This window comes from Colius striatus, chromosome 26 (assembly GCF_028858725.1).
Source record: "Colius striatus isolate bColStr4 chromosome 26, bColStr4.1.hap1, whole genome shotgun sequence".
Lineage (NCBI taxonomy): Eukaryota > Metazoa > Chordata > Aves > Coliiformes > Coliidae > Colius > Colius striatus.
In genome coordinates, this window is record NC_084784.1 from 829892 (window position 1) to 842952 (window position 13061).

The window sequence follows — 13061 nt, forward strand, 5'->3', positions numbered from 1 at the left end:
CTGGTGTGTTACGGGGGTGCCGGTGTGTTACAGGGGTGCCGGTGTGTTACGGGGGTGCTGGTGTGTTATGGGGGTGCCGGTGTGTTACAGGGGTGCTGGTGTGTTACAGGGGTGCCGTTGTGTTATGGGGGTGCTGGTGTGTTACGGGGGTGCTGGTGTGTTACAGGGGTGCTGGTGTGTTACGGGGGTGCCGGTGTGTTATGGGGGTGCCGGTGTGTTACAGGGGTGCTGGTGTGTTACAGGGGTGCTGGTGTGTTACTGGGGTGCCGGTGTGTTACAGGAGTCTCGGTGTGTTGCAGGAGTGCCGGGGGTGCTGGTGTGTTACAGGGGTGCCGGTGTGTTACAGGGGTGCCGGTGTGTTATGGGGGTGCCGGTGTCTTGCGGGTGTGTCGCTGTGTTACAGGGGTGACGGTGTGTTGCAGGGGTGCCGGTGTGTTACGGGGGTGCCCGTGTGTTTGGGGGTGCCGGTGTGTTTGGGGGTGCCGGTGTATCGCGGGGGTGCCGGTGTGTTTGGGGGTGCCGCTGTGTTTGGGGGTGCCGGTGCTTCCCGGGGGTGCCGCTGTGTTTGGGGGTGCCGCTGTGTCACAGGGGTGCCGCTGTGTTTGGGGGTGCCGCTGTGTTTGGGGGTGCCGCTGTGTCACAGGGGTGCCGCTGTGTCACAGGGGTGCCGCTGTGTCACAGGGGTGCCGCTGTGCCGCGCGACTCTCGCCGCGTTACACGGGGCCGCTCGTGCCCGGCCGCGCGCGCCGCCTCCCCCCACCCCCGAGTGTCCCCGCCCCGGGGCGGGCGCCGCTGGTCACGTGACGCCCTCATCCGGGCCCTTTGCCTCCTCCGCCTCGTCCCAAGATGGCGGCCTCAGGTGAGCTCTGCGCCGCGGCGCCGGGCCACGGCGGCCTCCGCCACAGGGACCGGCACCGATGGGCCTCCCCCTGCCGTGCCCGGCGCCGTCGCTCCTCGGCGGGGCGCGGGGCGGGCGGCGGGCACGGCGCTGGCGGCGGGAAGCGCAGGGGGAGAACCTGCCCCCTCCCCCCACCCAGCTCGTCCCCTCAGGGCTCGCGCGCGGCCGCTCCGGGGGCGGGGGAGGGGCCCGGCGGGGCCGCGCACTGCGCAGGCGCGGGGGGGGCGCGCGGTACCGGGCGGGGGGGGGGGAGCCGGGCGCCTCCACGTGGGTGCGCGGCGCACGCGGCCGGTCCCTCCGGACCCCCCCCGGGTCTCTGCGACCCCTTCCCGGCCGGGCGGGGTTCGCGGGGCAGCTCCTCGCCCCGCTCCCCGCACTCCGCGGGTCTCCTTCTTCTCCCCCATTGACCCCCGCCCTGGTTATCGCCTCCCCTCCTCCCAGCCGCGGGCGCCATTTGGATCCGGGCAGGGTCGGAAGTGTCAAAATTCCCCCGTTTCCCCCCGCCAGGTCCCAGGTGTTATCCCAGCCCCACATGCTGAGCCCCTGCGGCGTGACGGGACGGGGCCGCAGGGATGAGAAGCGCTAAACCGAGGCGGAGTGGTGGGGGCCAGACAGGCAGGGCCGGTGCTGAGCATCCCTGCCAGGGGCTAGGGAGTCCCTGAGCCTCTGACACCAAGAGCCCCCCCAAGCCCTGAGTGAGGGGCTGACATTCAACAGCATCGTTCCCCCTTCCTCGTGTGACCCCCCCCGCACAGCCCTCCAGGGATCGAGGGGGGGCTCTGGGATTGGCAGTGGGGTGTGAGAGGGCACAGGTCGTAGCTGCAGGGCTCCACAGAGAGGCTGCCCAGGCCCCAGCACAGCCAGGTCGCTCAGCACCACACTGCAGGGGGTTCAGCATCGTGCTGGGGTCTCGGGGCACTCGGCAGGGTTCAGACCGGCAGGTTTTGCTGAGGTGAGGAGTTTATTCCCCTTCCCTCCCGGCGCAGTGTCAGCAGACACAGCAACGCCATCGCCCTGCGACACACGCCTTGGCTCCCACCCAGGACGCAGGGGCTGTGGGGCAGAGCCAGGCCAAACCCAGCCCGTGGGGAAGGGGGTCTGGGGGGGGTCGGGAGCAAGGCTGGGCTGGGGGGGTGTTCCTTGGGTGTAGCTCCCACGGCACTGAGTCGCTCCCTCGTTTTTCCCGGCCAGGCCCAGCCACCCTCCCGCAGCTGACGTCACCTCTCCCTCGGTTTCCCCTTGCCAGATGCAGCTTGAGCCCTTCTGTTGGGCCAGGCCTCAGGCCTCTGCCTGCAGCTGGATCTGGTGACAAACACCAGAGGTGTTTGCAGGCAGCACTGAGAGCCCTGAGGGGGCTTGTTTATCCCCTGAGCAGCAGCTGCCACACATTCCCCTCCTCAGCACAGCACCGGGGGGCTGCTACCTGCTCACTCAAGGGTGGATGAAGCTGTTTTGGCAGCTCTGTGCCTGATGTGGAGCAACTCCAGGAGAGCTGGGGTGGGAGGGGAGAGGTGTGGGTGTCACAGGGCCCCCCACCCAGAATGTATTCTGAAACATCAGAGGATCCAAGGAAACACAAGGCAGAATTTGTTCCCTGCTGAGGTGAGGGAGCACTGGCAGGGGCTGCCCAGATGGGCTGTGGAGGCTCCTGCTCCAGAGACATCCCAAACCCAGCTGGATGAGTTCCTGTGTGCCCTACTCTGGGTGGTGCTGCTCTGGCAGGGGATTGCACTGGATGATCTCCTGAGGTCCCTTCCAGCCCTTGAGATTCTGTGTTTGGGCTCCTGGGGCAGCACTCCCATGTGTCCAGAGCCCTGACACTGCTGCCCACGGGGCACGATGCCAGCCGGGCTCTTCTGGTGGCTTCTGCCAAGCATGGCCGGGGTCTGGCTGGGAGATCAGCTATGGCTGGAGCCCAGGGGAGGCACCAGGCAGCCCTGGAGCCGTTGGCAAGCACTGGCTGCCTCAGGAGCCCATGGGCTCACAGAGAGTGTGACCAAGGAGCTGTGGCTGCAGCAGCTTTAACTGTGGTACACAGTGCCCCAGGATGGCTCCGAAGCCCAAAAAGCCGGGCTGGGCTGGGACAGGGGAGTGAGACAGGGTCCAGTCAAGCCACCCACAAGGCCTTTTCCTCACCCAGCCCTGCCAGAGGTGCCGTGGTGCTGGGGTTTGTGTGGGGGAAGCCCCTGGAGGTGCCTTTGGGTAAGCGATGCCCCGGCCCTGGCTGGTTGGAGCCGTCAGACTCGCAGCCCCAGCAGCATCTATCTCAGGTGTTAGTGTCTTCATCCAGGCAGCTGCCCCATGGCACCAGCTCCTTGCCATGCCCCCAGGTACCAGTGATGCCCACACTGGGCCTGGCAGCCCAGTTCCTCCCGCACTGAGATGTTCTTGCCATCAAGCTGCTGTCCCACGGCCAGAGCCACAGACATTCCCGTGAGGGGCTTCTGCTCAGGGATCTGAGCCCCTCAGCTCTGCCTGAGGCTGGTTTTGAGGCACAGGAGCTGGGTTTGAGGTGTGAGAGCCATCGATTTGGCGGGCGCAGAGGTTTTGGGGGGGCTGGCTGTCCCTGTTCTGACTCTGGGTGCTGCAAGGCGGCAGCAATTCCTTCTGCAAGGCAAACAAAACCCCCAAAGCTGCCGAGTTTGTCAAACTGCAGCACAACCTGCCTTCCTAAAAATAACCCAGAGGCTCCTCAGCACGGCTGGGATGTGGCAGAGACGGCAATGCCTCGGTGGGCAGGTGCCGGGGCCATGCTCGCTGTGGAGCCTCAGCCTCCATCCCCCTCCTCAAGCCAGCAGCCCCTCAGGGAGGTGGGTAGGGGGTGACCCCAAAGTGGGAGCATACTGGGGCCTGTGGTGGTGGGCTGTGCTGAGTTTGAGGCCATAGTCCTGTGGAAGCGGGAAAGAAATTGGGGTGGAGTGGCCAGTGCCTGTGTTGTGGTGCTCGTGTCGCAGTGTTGGGGCCTAGAGTGGCCTCTTCCACCAGCCCTCCCGATGTCTCACTCCCATCCTTCTCTCCCCCTGACAGCAAAGAAGAAGAACAAGAAGGGCAAGACTCTCACCCTGACGGATTTCCTGGCTGAGGATGGTGGCGGCGGCGGGGGCCCAACCTACATCCCCAAACCCGTCAGCTGGGCCGACGAGACAGATGACCTGGAAGGGGATGGTACGGGCCCACCCCTGGGGCTGGGGGCCACAGACAGACCTGTGGGAAGCCCACAGAGTGCTGGTTCCCCACAGCCAGGCTGTCTTTGGTCACGGGGTGGCAGGAGGAGCAGGAGCTCTGCTTCACTGCCATAGAGTCATTGTGGTGGGAAAAGACCCTTAAGATCAGTGAGTCCCAGCCTTCCTCTCACCCTGCCAAGCCCATCTCTAACCCCTGGCCCTCAGCACCTCAGCTGTTTATCTCAGCTAGAGATCTCAGCTGGAGTCCTAGGGCCAGTGCTGGGCTCCCCAGTTGCAGAGAGACAGGGAAGTGCTGGAGAGAGGCCAGGGCAGGGACACCAAGATGCTGAGGGATGGAACATGTGTGTGAGGAGGAAAGGCTGCAGCCCTGGGGCTGTTCAGATGAGACAGCAGGGGGCTCTCATGAACATTTACAAATATCTGAATGGTGGCTGTCAGGAGGCTGGGGCAGCACTTGTTTTCTGTTGTATCCAGTGACAGGACAGGGGGTGATGGAAAGAAGCTGGGACACAAAAACTTCCATTTAAACATGAGGAAAAAACATTTCCCTGCTGGGGTGAGGGAGCCCTGGCCCAGGCTGCCCAGGGAGGGTGTGGAGGCTCCTTCTCAGGAGGTTTCCGAACCCACCTGGGCATGTTCCCATGCCCCCTGATCAAGGGGAACCTGCTTTAGCAGGGGGCTGGGCTGGAGGAGCTCTGCAGGGCGCTTCCCCCCCGCCACTATTCTGTAGTCTCCAGGGGTAGGGACTGCATCACCTCCCTGGGCAGCCTGTTCCAGTGCTTTACAGTCCTCTGTGGTGAAAATGTTGTTCTTACTGTCCAATCTAAACCTCCACTGGTGCAGCTTAAGCCTATTTCCCTGTGTCCTGTGATTCGTTACTGGGGAACAGAGACTGACTCCCACCTCACTACAAATTCTCTTCAGGTAGTTGCAGAGAGGGCTCCTGTCTCCCCTCAGCCTTCTCCAGGCTCAACACCCCTATTCCCTCAGCCCCTCATAGACTTGCCCAGCTTCCTCCGGCTGGTCACCGGTGCCTTTCAGGCTCCTTCCGTGCCAGCTCCGGTAGCCCAACTGGCTGATCCCACACAGCCCTCAGCAGCCCACCATGACCCATCTCTGCTCTGATGCCTCCTTTACCAAATCCCTCTCCTCTGTCTCCAGTTTCCACCACCTGGCACAGTAACGACGACGACGTGTACCGGGCCCCTCCGATCGACCGCTCACTGCTGCCCACCGCGCCCCGCGCCGCCCGGGAGCCCAACATCGACAGAAGCCGCCTGCCCAAATCGCCGCCCTACACCGCCTTCCTGGGCAACCTGCCCTACGACGTCACCGAGGAGTCCATCAAGGACTTCTTCCGAGGACTCAACGTGAGTCGTGGCCTTTGGCTCGGGTGCAGCTGGCAGCTTGTGAGAGGAGAAGGAAAAGGGGCTGGAGCTGGGGCGGCCACGGCTGAGCCCCCTGGGTCATCACCCACTGTGCTTCAGGGGGCAGGGGAATGGGCCTGGAGAGGTGGTGGATGGGGATGGGGAGATGGGTCACTGTGTTGGGCACCTTGAGCTCCAGTTACAGAATCACGGGGTGGTTTCAGCTGGCAGAGCCCTTCCAGCCCATGGAGTGCAGCCTCTGTCCCAGCCCCATCACCCACCAGCCCATTGCCCTCAGGGCAACACCCACCCAGCTCTGAAACCCCTCCAGGGACGGTGACTCCAGCAGCTCTCTGGGCAGCCCCTTCCAAGGCCTCACAGCCCTGTCAGGCAACAACTTGCTCCTCACACCCAGCCTGAACCTCCCCTGCTGACACTTGAGGCCCTTTCCTCTGGTTCTGCAGCTTATTCCCAGGGAGAACAGACCCACCCCCACCTGGCTCCAGCTGCCTTTCAGGTAGTTGCAGAGAGGGAGGTCTCCCCTGAGCCTTCTTTTCTCCAGGCTCAACAGCCCCAGCTCCCTCAGCCCTTCCTCAGCTGAGACGTGCTCCAAATCCTTTCCCAGCTTGGTACCCACCTCTGGAGCCTCTCCAGCACCTCCATGTCCTCCTTGTAACGAGGGGCCCAGAGCTGGTCACAGTATTGGAGGTACAGCCTGACCAAAGCTGAGCACAGAGGATATCAGCTCCCTGCTCCTGCTGATAGCACTGTTCCTGACACAGCTGGGGAAGGGCAGTTTCTCAGCAGTTCACACAGACTGGCTCTGACCTGCTGCAGCGCTGACAGTGCCAACCATGCCCTTCCTCTGCTCTTTCTCACTCCCCCTGCTCCTCTGCCTCTCTGGCAGTTTCTGCTCTTTCTTAAATACCATTTCACAAGGCTTCCACAGACTTGGCTAATTGGCTCTGGCCTGGCCCGTCCCTCTCCCATCCTGCCCTGTGGCCAAGGGTGGTAGATGCTCCAAGGGAGCCCGTGGCTGCCTCTGCAACATTGCTTCTCACTCCTCCCCACTTTTGAGGCCGTGGGACAGGGGCTGATGAGGGAGGAGGGGAGGGGAGGGGAGGGTGAGCAGCGATGTGCAGCAGCCACTGCCCTGACCCCTGAGCAGGCTGCTCTTGCCTGGGCACTCAGCGTCCTGCCTGTGCTGGCATCTCACGAACTTGAGTGCCGTGTTCATGATGAGAGGGACATTGGGGGGTCAGCACTGAAGCTGGAGCACAAGTGTGCTGGGAAGGGGCTGAGGGAATGGGGATGTTGAGCCTGGAGAAGAGGAGGCTGAGGTGAGACATCTGGGCAACTCCCTGACAGGAAGTTATGGGCAGGGATGGGTGTTTGGTCTCTGCTTCTGAGCAACAGGACACGAGGAAATGGCCTCAAGCTGCCCCAGGAGAGGTTGAGGTTGGAGCTGAGGCAGAACTGTTTCCCTGAGAGAGGTGTCAGCCCCTGTGCCAGGCTGCCCAGGGAGCTGGGGGAGTGCCCAGCCCTGGAGGGATCCCAAGCCGTGTGGCTGTGGCTAAGGGACGGGAGTGGTGGCCGTGGCAGGGCTGGAGGTGGACTCCAGGAGCTTCAGGGTCTTCTCCAAGCTCCATCGTGTTCCTGGGGGTGGGGAGCGAGGTGCCACGGTGCCAGCCCGGCATGTTGGCACAGGAGCAGTGCCGTGACGGGGCCGTTCTCCCCCCTCCCTCCCCTCTCCATGCAGATCAGCGCCGTGCGCCTGCCGCGGGAACCCACCAACCCCGAGAGGTTGAAAGGCTTCGGTTACGCCGAGTTTGAAGACATCGACTCCTTGTTCCAGGCTCTCAGCCTCAACGAAGAGGTGAGTCCCAGGCAGGGCTGCAGCAGGGGGAGTGGAGCAGACAGGAGCTGGGGCCTCCTGCAGAGGCTCAAATGGGGGAGAAAAGGCCTTTCAGGGTCATGGAGGCTTGGGAGAGGGGTGGTGTGGGACTGGATCCCCTCAGCCCCGTCACCGCTGGCTGTCACCCGCAGTCCCTGGGCAACAGGAGGATACGGGTGGACGTTGCAGACCAAGCTCAGGATAAAGGTGAGTGTCCTCCCTTCACCTTGGCCAGCTGGTGGCCAGTACCACGGTGGTGATTGGCCTGGCAGAGAGACAAGTGGCCCCCTCTTACCCCTGCTGCCAGCTGTGGCATCGCCAGGCTCCTGCCTGCCCGGCAGCACCCCGTGTCCCCACACATCCAGCGACACCTGGAGCCTCGGTGGCTGGTGCCGAGGCAGCACCGTGGCCAGGGAGGGGCTGGGACTGTGCCCTCGGGGCTGTGGCACTGGCTGAATCCCCCTCCCCGTGCCCCGGCAGACCGGGACGATCGCTGCTTCGGCAGAGACCGGGATCGCTTCCGGGACTCAGAGAGGTTCGAGAGCGACTGGAGGGCCCGTCCCGCTGCCAGCGAGAGCTTTGATGATTACCCACCCCGCCGGGGCGACGACGGCTTCGGAGACAGTGAGTTGCCCAAAACAAGCCCCATTCCTCCTGTTGCCAGCCCCGGGAGGAAGGAGTCAGCCTGCGCCTTCCCTCGCTCCTCCCTGTGCAAACAGATGTTGTGGGGGGCTTGGGGATCCCTTCCCCTGTGCTCATGGCTGGTAGCCCTGACCCAACACATCTCTCTGTGTGATCATTCCTGCTCCTCTCCCCATTTCCCTGAGGGCCATATGTGCCCTGTGCCCAGATGGGCTCCGCTCTGCTCTGCCAGCAGCTGGCACTGGCACAGTGGCCACCTGGGCTCCTTGCCCTGGGCTCGTGGCTTCTCCTGCCTTGTTGAAGGATGAGTGGCTCACTCCAATGAGCACAGTCTGTCATCCAGGCATTGGGGGATCCTTGCCACCCTCAGCTGAGGCAGGACCCCCCTCCCCCTGCCCACAGGGTACCGGGATCGCTATGACGACCGGTACCGCGACGGCCCGCGGAGGGACATGGACCGTGGCTTCGGCAGCCGCGACCGCTACGACGACCGCAGCCGAGACTACGACCGAGGTGGGCTGTTCCCCGAGCAGGACTGGGAGTGCCTCTCCACAATGGGGCTGTGCCCTCACTGATCCCCTCCTCAGGGACCTTTCTCCCCCATCCCCATGCCTTTCATCCCCAGCCCTGGCTGTGGGTTGTCATCCCGTGATATTCAGCAGGCCAGCCTGAGGCTGGGCAGGAAGGGCTCAGCAGGAGAGTCTCATCCTCTCAGAATCACAGAGTGATGGAGGTTGGAAGGGACCTTTAGAGACCATCTAGTCCACACTCCTGCTAAAGCAGGTTCCCCTTACTCGGGGCACAGGAACATGTCCAGGTGGGTTTGGAAACCTGAGAAGGAGCCTCCACACCCTCCCTGGGCAGCCTGGGCCAGGGCTCCCTCACCTCAGCAGGGAAATGGTTTTTCCTCATGTTTAAATGGAAGTTTTTGTGTCCCAGCTTCTTTCCATCACCCCCTGTCCTGTCACTGGATACAACAGAAAACAAGTGCTGCCCCAGCCTCCTGACAGCCACCATTCAGATATTTGTAAATGTTCATGAGAGCCCCCTGCTGTCTCATCTGAACAGCCCCAGGGCTGCAGCCTTTCCTCCTCACACACATGTTCCATCCCTCAGCATCTTGGTGTCCCTGCCCTGGACTCTCTCCAGCACTTCCCTGTCTCTCTGCAGCTGGGGAGCCCAGCACTGGCCCCAGGCCTCCAGCTGAGGCCTCCCCAGCTCTGGCAGAGCAGAGGGGCAGCACAGCCTCCCTGGCCCTGCTGCCCACACTCTCCTTGATGAAGGCTCTCTCCCCACTTTGTCCAGGCTATGACTCCCGGCTGGGCAGCGGCAGGAGGGCGTTTGGCAGCGGCTATCGCCGGGATGATGATTACCGGGGCGGCAGCGACCGCTACGAGGATCGCTACGAGCGGCGGGACGACCGCCTGGACCGCTGGAACTCCCGCGACGACTATGGCCGGGATGATTTCCGCCGTGAGGACAGAGGTACCCGCCAGGCGAGGGCTGTGGGGGGCTGGGCATAGCACCGGCGGGTGGTTCAGCCCCACGACGGGGCCTTCGTCCCTCCCCAGGTCCCACTCAGAGGCCGAAGCTGAACCTGAAGCCCCGGAGTGCGCCCAAGGAGGAGGAGGCCACGGTGACCCCCGCGCCACAGTCCAGCCGGGCCGCCTCCATCTTTGGTGAGGCCAAACCCGTGGACACGGCTGCCCGGGAGCGGGAGGTGGAGGAGAGGCTGCAGAAGGAGCAGGAGAAGCTGCAGCGTCAGCTGGAGGATGACAAGAGGATAGAGAGACGGCCCCGAGAGAGGTGGGTGAGGGCAGGGGGGGCTTCCGGCCACCTCTGGGGGCTTCCTGGGCTTAAACCTGCCCAGATAAGTCCCTGAGGTGCCCAAGGCACGCCCTCAGGGAGCCTTCCCCCCTCTGATGCTTCCTGGAGTGCTGCAAAACCCCTCCCAAGTGCTCCCCCTGCCCCATGGCACCCAGGTGCCTGGCTCAGCCCGCTGCCCCCCACAGGCATCCGAGCTGGCGCAGCGAGGAGAACCAGGAGCGGTCCCGGACAGGCAGCGAGTCCTCGCAGACCGGCACCTCGGGGCCCCCTGGAACCTCCGTGGGAACTGGCCCCACAGGCAGGAGTGAGTTTGGAGCTGGTGGCCCTGAGGAGCTGGGCCTGGCCTCTGTGTGCACAGAGCTGTTGAGGGTGCAAAAGACCCTGAAGGTCCTGGAGTCCACCTGTTATCCTTCAGCTCTGCCATGGCCACCACTGACCCCTGTCCTACAGCCACAGCTCCGCAGCTTTGGGACCCCTCCAGGGATGGGGACTCCCCAGCGGCCCTGGGCAGCCTGGCACAGGGCTGGACAGCCTTTTGGGGAAGAAATTGTTCCTCGTCTCCAACCTAAACCTCCCCTGGGGCAATTTGAGGCTATTTCCTCTCATCCTGTCACTTGGGAGCAGAGACTGACCCCAACTCCCTGCAGCCTCCTGTCAGGGAGTGTCAGAGAGTGCTCCTGTCTCCCCTCAGCCTCCTCTTCTCCAGCCTCAACACCCCCATTCCCTCAGCCCCTCCCCAGCACCCTTGTGCTCCAGCCCCTTCCCCAGCTCTGTGCCCAGCTCTGGCCACGCTGCAGCCCCTCAGTGTCCCTGTGGCAGTGAGTGAGGGGCCCAGCACTGAGCACAGCCCTGGAGCTGCAGCCTCCCCAGGGCCCAGCACAGGGGACAATCCCTGCCCTGCTCCTGCTGCCACCCTACTGCTGATCCCAGCCAGGCTGCCCTTGACCTTCTTGCCCCCCTGGGCACGCTGCTGGCTGCTGCTCAGCCCCTGGCACCAAACCCCCCAGGCCAGGGGCTGCTGTGGTTGGTGTGAGCCAAGGGCAGAGCCCAGCCCAGAGCCTGCTGGACCCCAGGCCCCCCAGTGCCACCCTCAGCCCCTCACCCCTGCCCATGCCCTCGCTGTCCCAGCAGCCACGCGGCGGCGGGAGAGTGAGAAGTCCCTGGAGAACGAGCCGGTGCCCAAGGACGACGATGTGCCGGCATCGCCGCCGCGGCCCCGCGACGAGAAACAGGCGCCCAAGGTGGTTCCGGCACCGCCGCCCAAGGAGAACGCCTGGGCCAAGCGCAGCAGCCTCCCCCCTGCCCGCAGCGAGCCCGAGCAGCACTCCCCTCCCAGGTGGGCACTCACATCCCCTCCCAAACTGGGGATCTTCCCAAATATGGGAACCCCCCCACCTCAAATGTGGGGGATCCTTTGCCTGAACATGGGACCTCCACCATAATACGGCTGATTTCCCTCCCTTCCCAAAATAAGGCACCTCCTGCCCAAATGAGGAAGGCCCCTCCCCCAATGGAAGGACCTCTGTCGAGTGTGGAGACCCCCCCCTGAATTTGCTTCCCCCCCCATGATATTTGGAGTCCAGCCCCCCCCATCCCAAAGGGTTCTCAGTGGAGTCATTGCCCCCCCTTTACCCCCATTCCCAGTCTTCCCAGTGCTTTGGGGCTGTTGTACTGGTTGTGCCTACCCTGACCCCCCCCTCGAAACATGGAGACCCCTCCCAAATGTGGGGATCCCCTAAAACATGAGAACCCCCCTTCAAATGTGAGGGTTTCTTTTGCCTGAACATGGGAATGCCCCCCCAAAATGAGGCATCTCCTGCCCAAATGAGGGGGGCCCTCCCCAACGTAGGGACCCCCTCCACCCTCCCAGGTGGGTGCCCACCCACAGCTCCAGCCCCCTCAGGGTCTCTGCAGGGATCGCCCAGCACCCCCTTCTCCTGGAGCTGCTCCTGAGGCTCCCATCCTCTTTCTCTCCTTTCCCCCCCCAGCAGCACCCCCTCGGCTCCCAGCCCCCCCCTGGAAGACGGGGCCCCCCCGAAGAACACCCCCCGCAGAGGTGAGAGGGACTCAGCCCCCAGCAGCCCTGGGACTGGCCTTGAGCCTTTCCCCAGGGTGGGGGCAGTGCTGGGGGTTCTGCCACGTGCTGGGGGGTGTCCCCACTGCCCATCACAGCCCTTTTCCCCCCTCCAGGAGAGGAGAACAAGCCCGAGGGCAGCTCCAAGGGCCGCAGCGGGAGCAACGGCCGCGGCCCCCCTGAGTCGGAGAGGTGATCCCTGCTGGGCTTTGGGGGGGGGCTCAGGGGCCGGGCTCAGGCCTTACTGTGGTTTGGGGGGGGATTCTTGCAGGAAGGAGAGCAGGAAGGAGCCGGATACCCGCGCTGCCTCTGAGCCAAAGAGACTGGAGGAGAACCCCCCCTCCGTAAGCTGGGGGTGCACTGGGGGGGATGGGGGGCGCGGGAGGGTGACACAGCACTGTGTGACCCTCCCCTCCCTCCTTCCCCCTGCCCCCAGTTCAGCCACGCCAGCAAGTACGCGGCACTGGCGATGGATGGTGAGGATGAGGGGGATGATGAAGAAGGAGCCGAGTAGCCCCCACCCTTGCACCGTGGGCACCGCGCTGCGTCCCCCTCCCCCCCCGGCAGCCTTCAGGGGGGGCTGATTGTGGAGAATTACAACCCAAACTCTACAGCTGAGAGAAATAAACCTTCCCCAGCCCCCCCCACCCCAGCCCCGGCCCCTCTCAGGCAGGGCAAAAGACCCGTGTGCCTGGGGGGGGCACGGCCATGGGACAGGGTGGAGCCTTCCTCCTCCTCCCACACCTCCCTCCCAGCTCGAGGGCTGGGCTGGGTCTCCAGGGGGAGGGATGCTGGTCCGTGCACACCCCACCCCCCTCCCGGGGCACCTTCCTCCCTCTCCATCCCCCACAGCTGCTCCCCACTGTCCCCTGCCCTCCCCCGGGCCCTAAGGCCGAGTTCTTTAGGGCTTGTGGCAGTGAAGGCTTAAAATCCTAACACCTCCCCCGCACACTTTGTGGGGAGAGGAGGAGGAAAGGACCCCTCCCCTGCATCTCCCGGTGAGGTTTGTGGGGGGGGAATGGCTGCAGATGGCCCCGAGGGGTTGGGGATTTGGGGGAGGGGCCACAGGAGCTCCCTCAGCCAGTGCCCCCCCTCAGGCTCGGGAGGGTTTTGATTTCCTCCAATAAAACTGATGTTGAAAAGACCTTTCAGTGCCCTGATCTCTTGGGGCCCC

At 64.1% G+C, this 13061-nt stretch overlaps 1 protein-coding gene across 4 annotated transcripts; it reads left to right on the top strand.

Annotated features, from left to right (window-relative positions):
• The first annotated feature begins 826 nt into the window (after window positions 1-826).
• Window positions 827-13031, top strand: EIF4B (eukaryotic translation initiation factor 4B). 4 transcript variants are annotated; one of them, XM_062015573.1, is made up of 15 exons: window positions 827-859; window positions 3926-4063; window positions 5245-5453; window positions 7210-7326; window positions 7497-7551; window positions 7825-7968; window positions 8389-8499; window positions 9292-9471; window positions 9558-9792; window positions 9999-10117; window positions 10942-11149; window positions 11802-11869; window positions 12004-12079; window positions 12159-12231; window positions 12324-13031. In XM_062015573.1, the coding sequence occupies exons 1-15, from the start codon at window positions 847-849 to the stop codon at window positions 12399-12401; spliced, it is 1824 nt and encodes a 607-aa protein (XP_061871557.1). In that variant the 5' UTR covers window positions 827-846; the 3' UTR covers window positions 12402-13031. The 4 variants fall into 4 exon arrangements, with proteins under 4 accessions (XP_061871557.1, XP_061871559.1, XP_061871558.1 ...); XM_062015575.1 differs by having other exon boundaries at window positions 11805-11869; XM_062015574.1 differs by having other exon boundaries at window positions 10945-11149.
• Window positions 13032-13061: the final 30 nt, after the last annotated feature.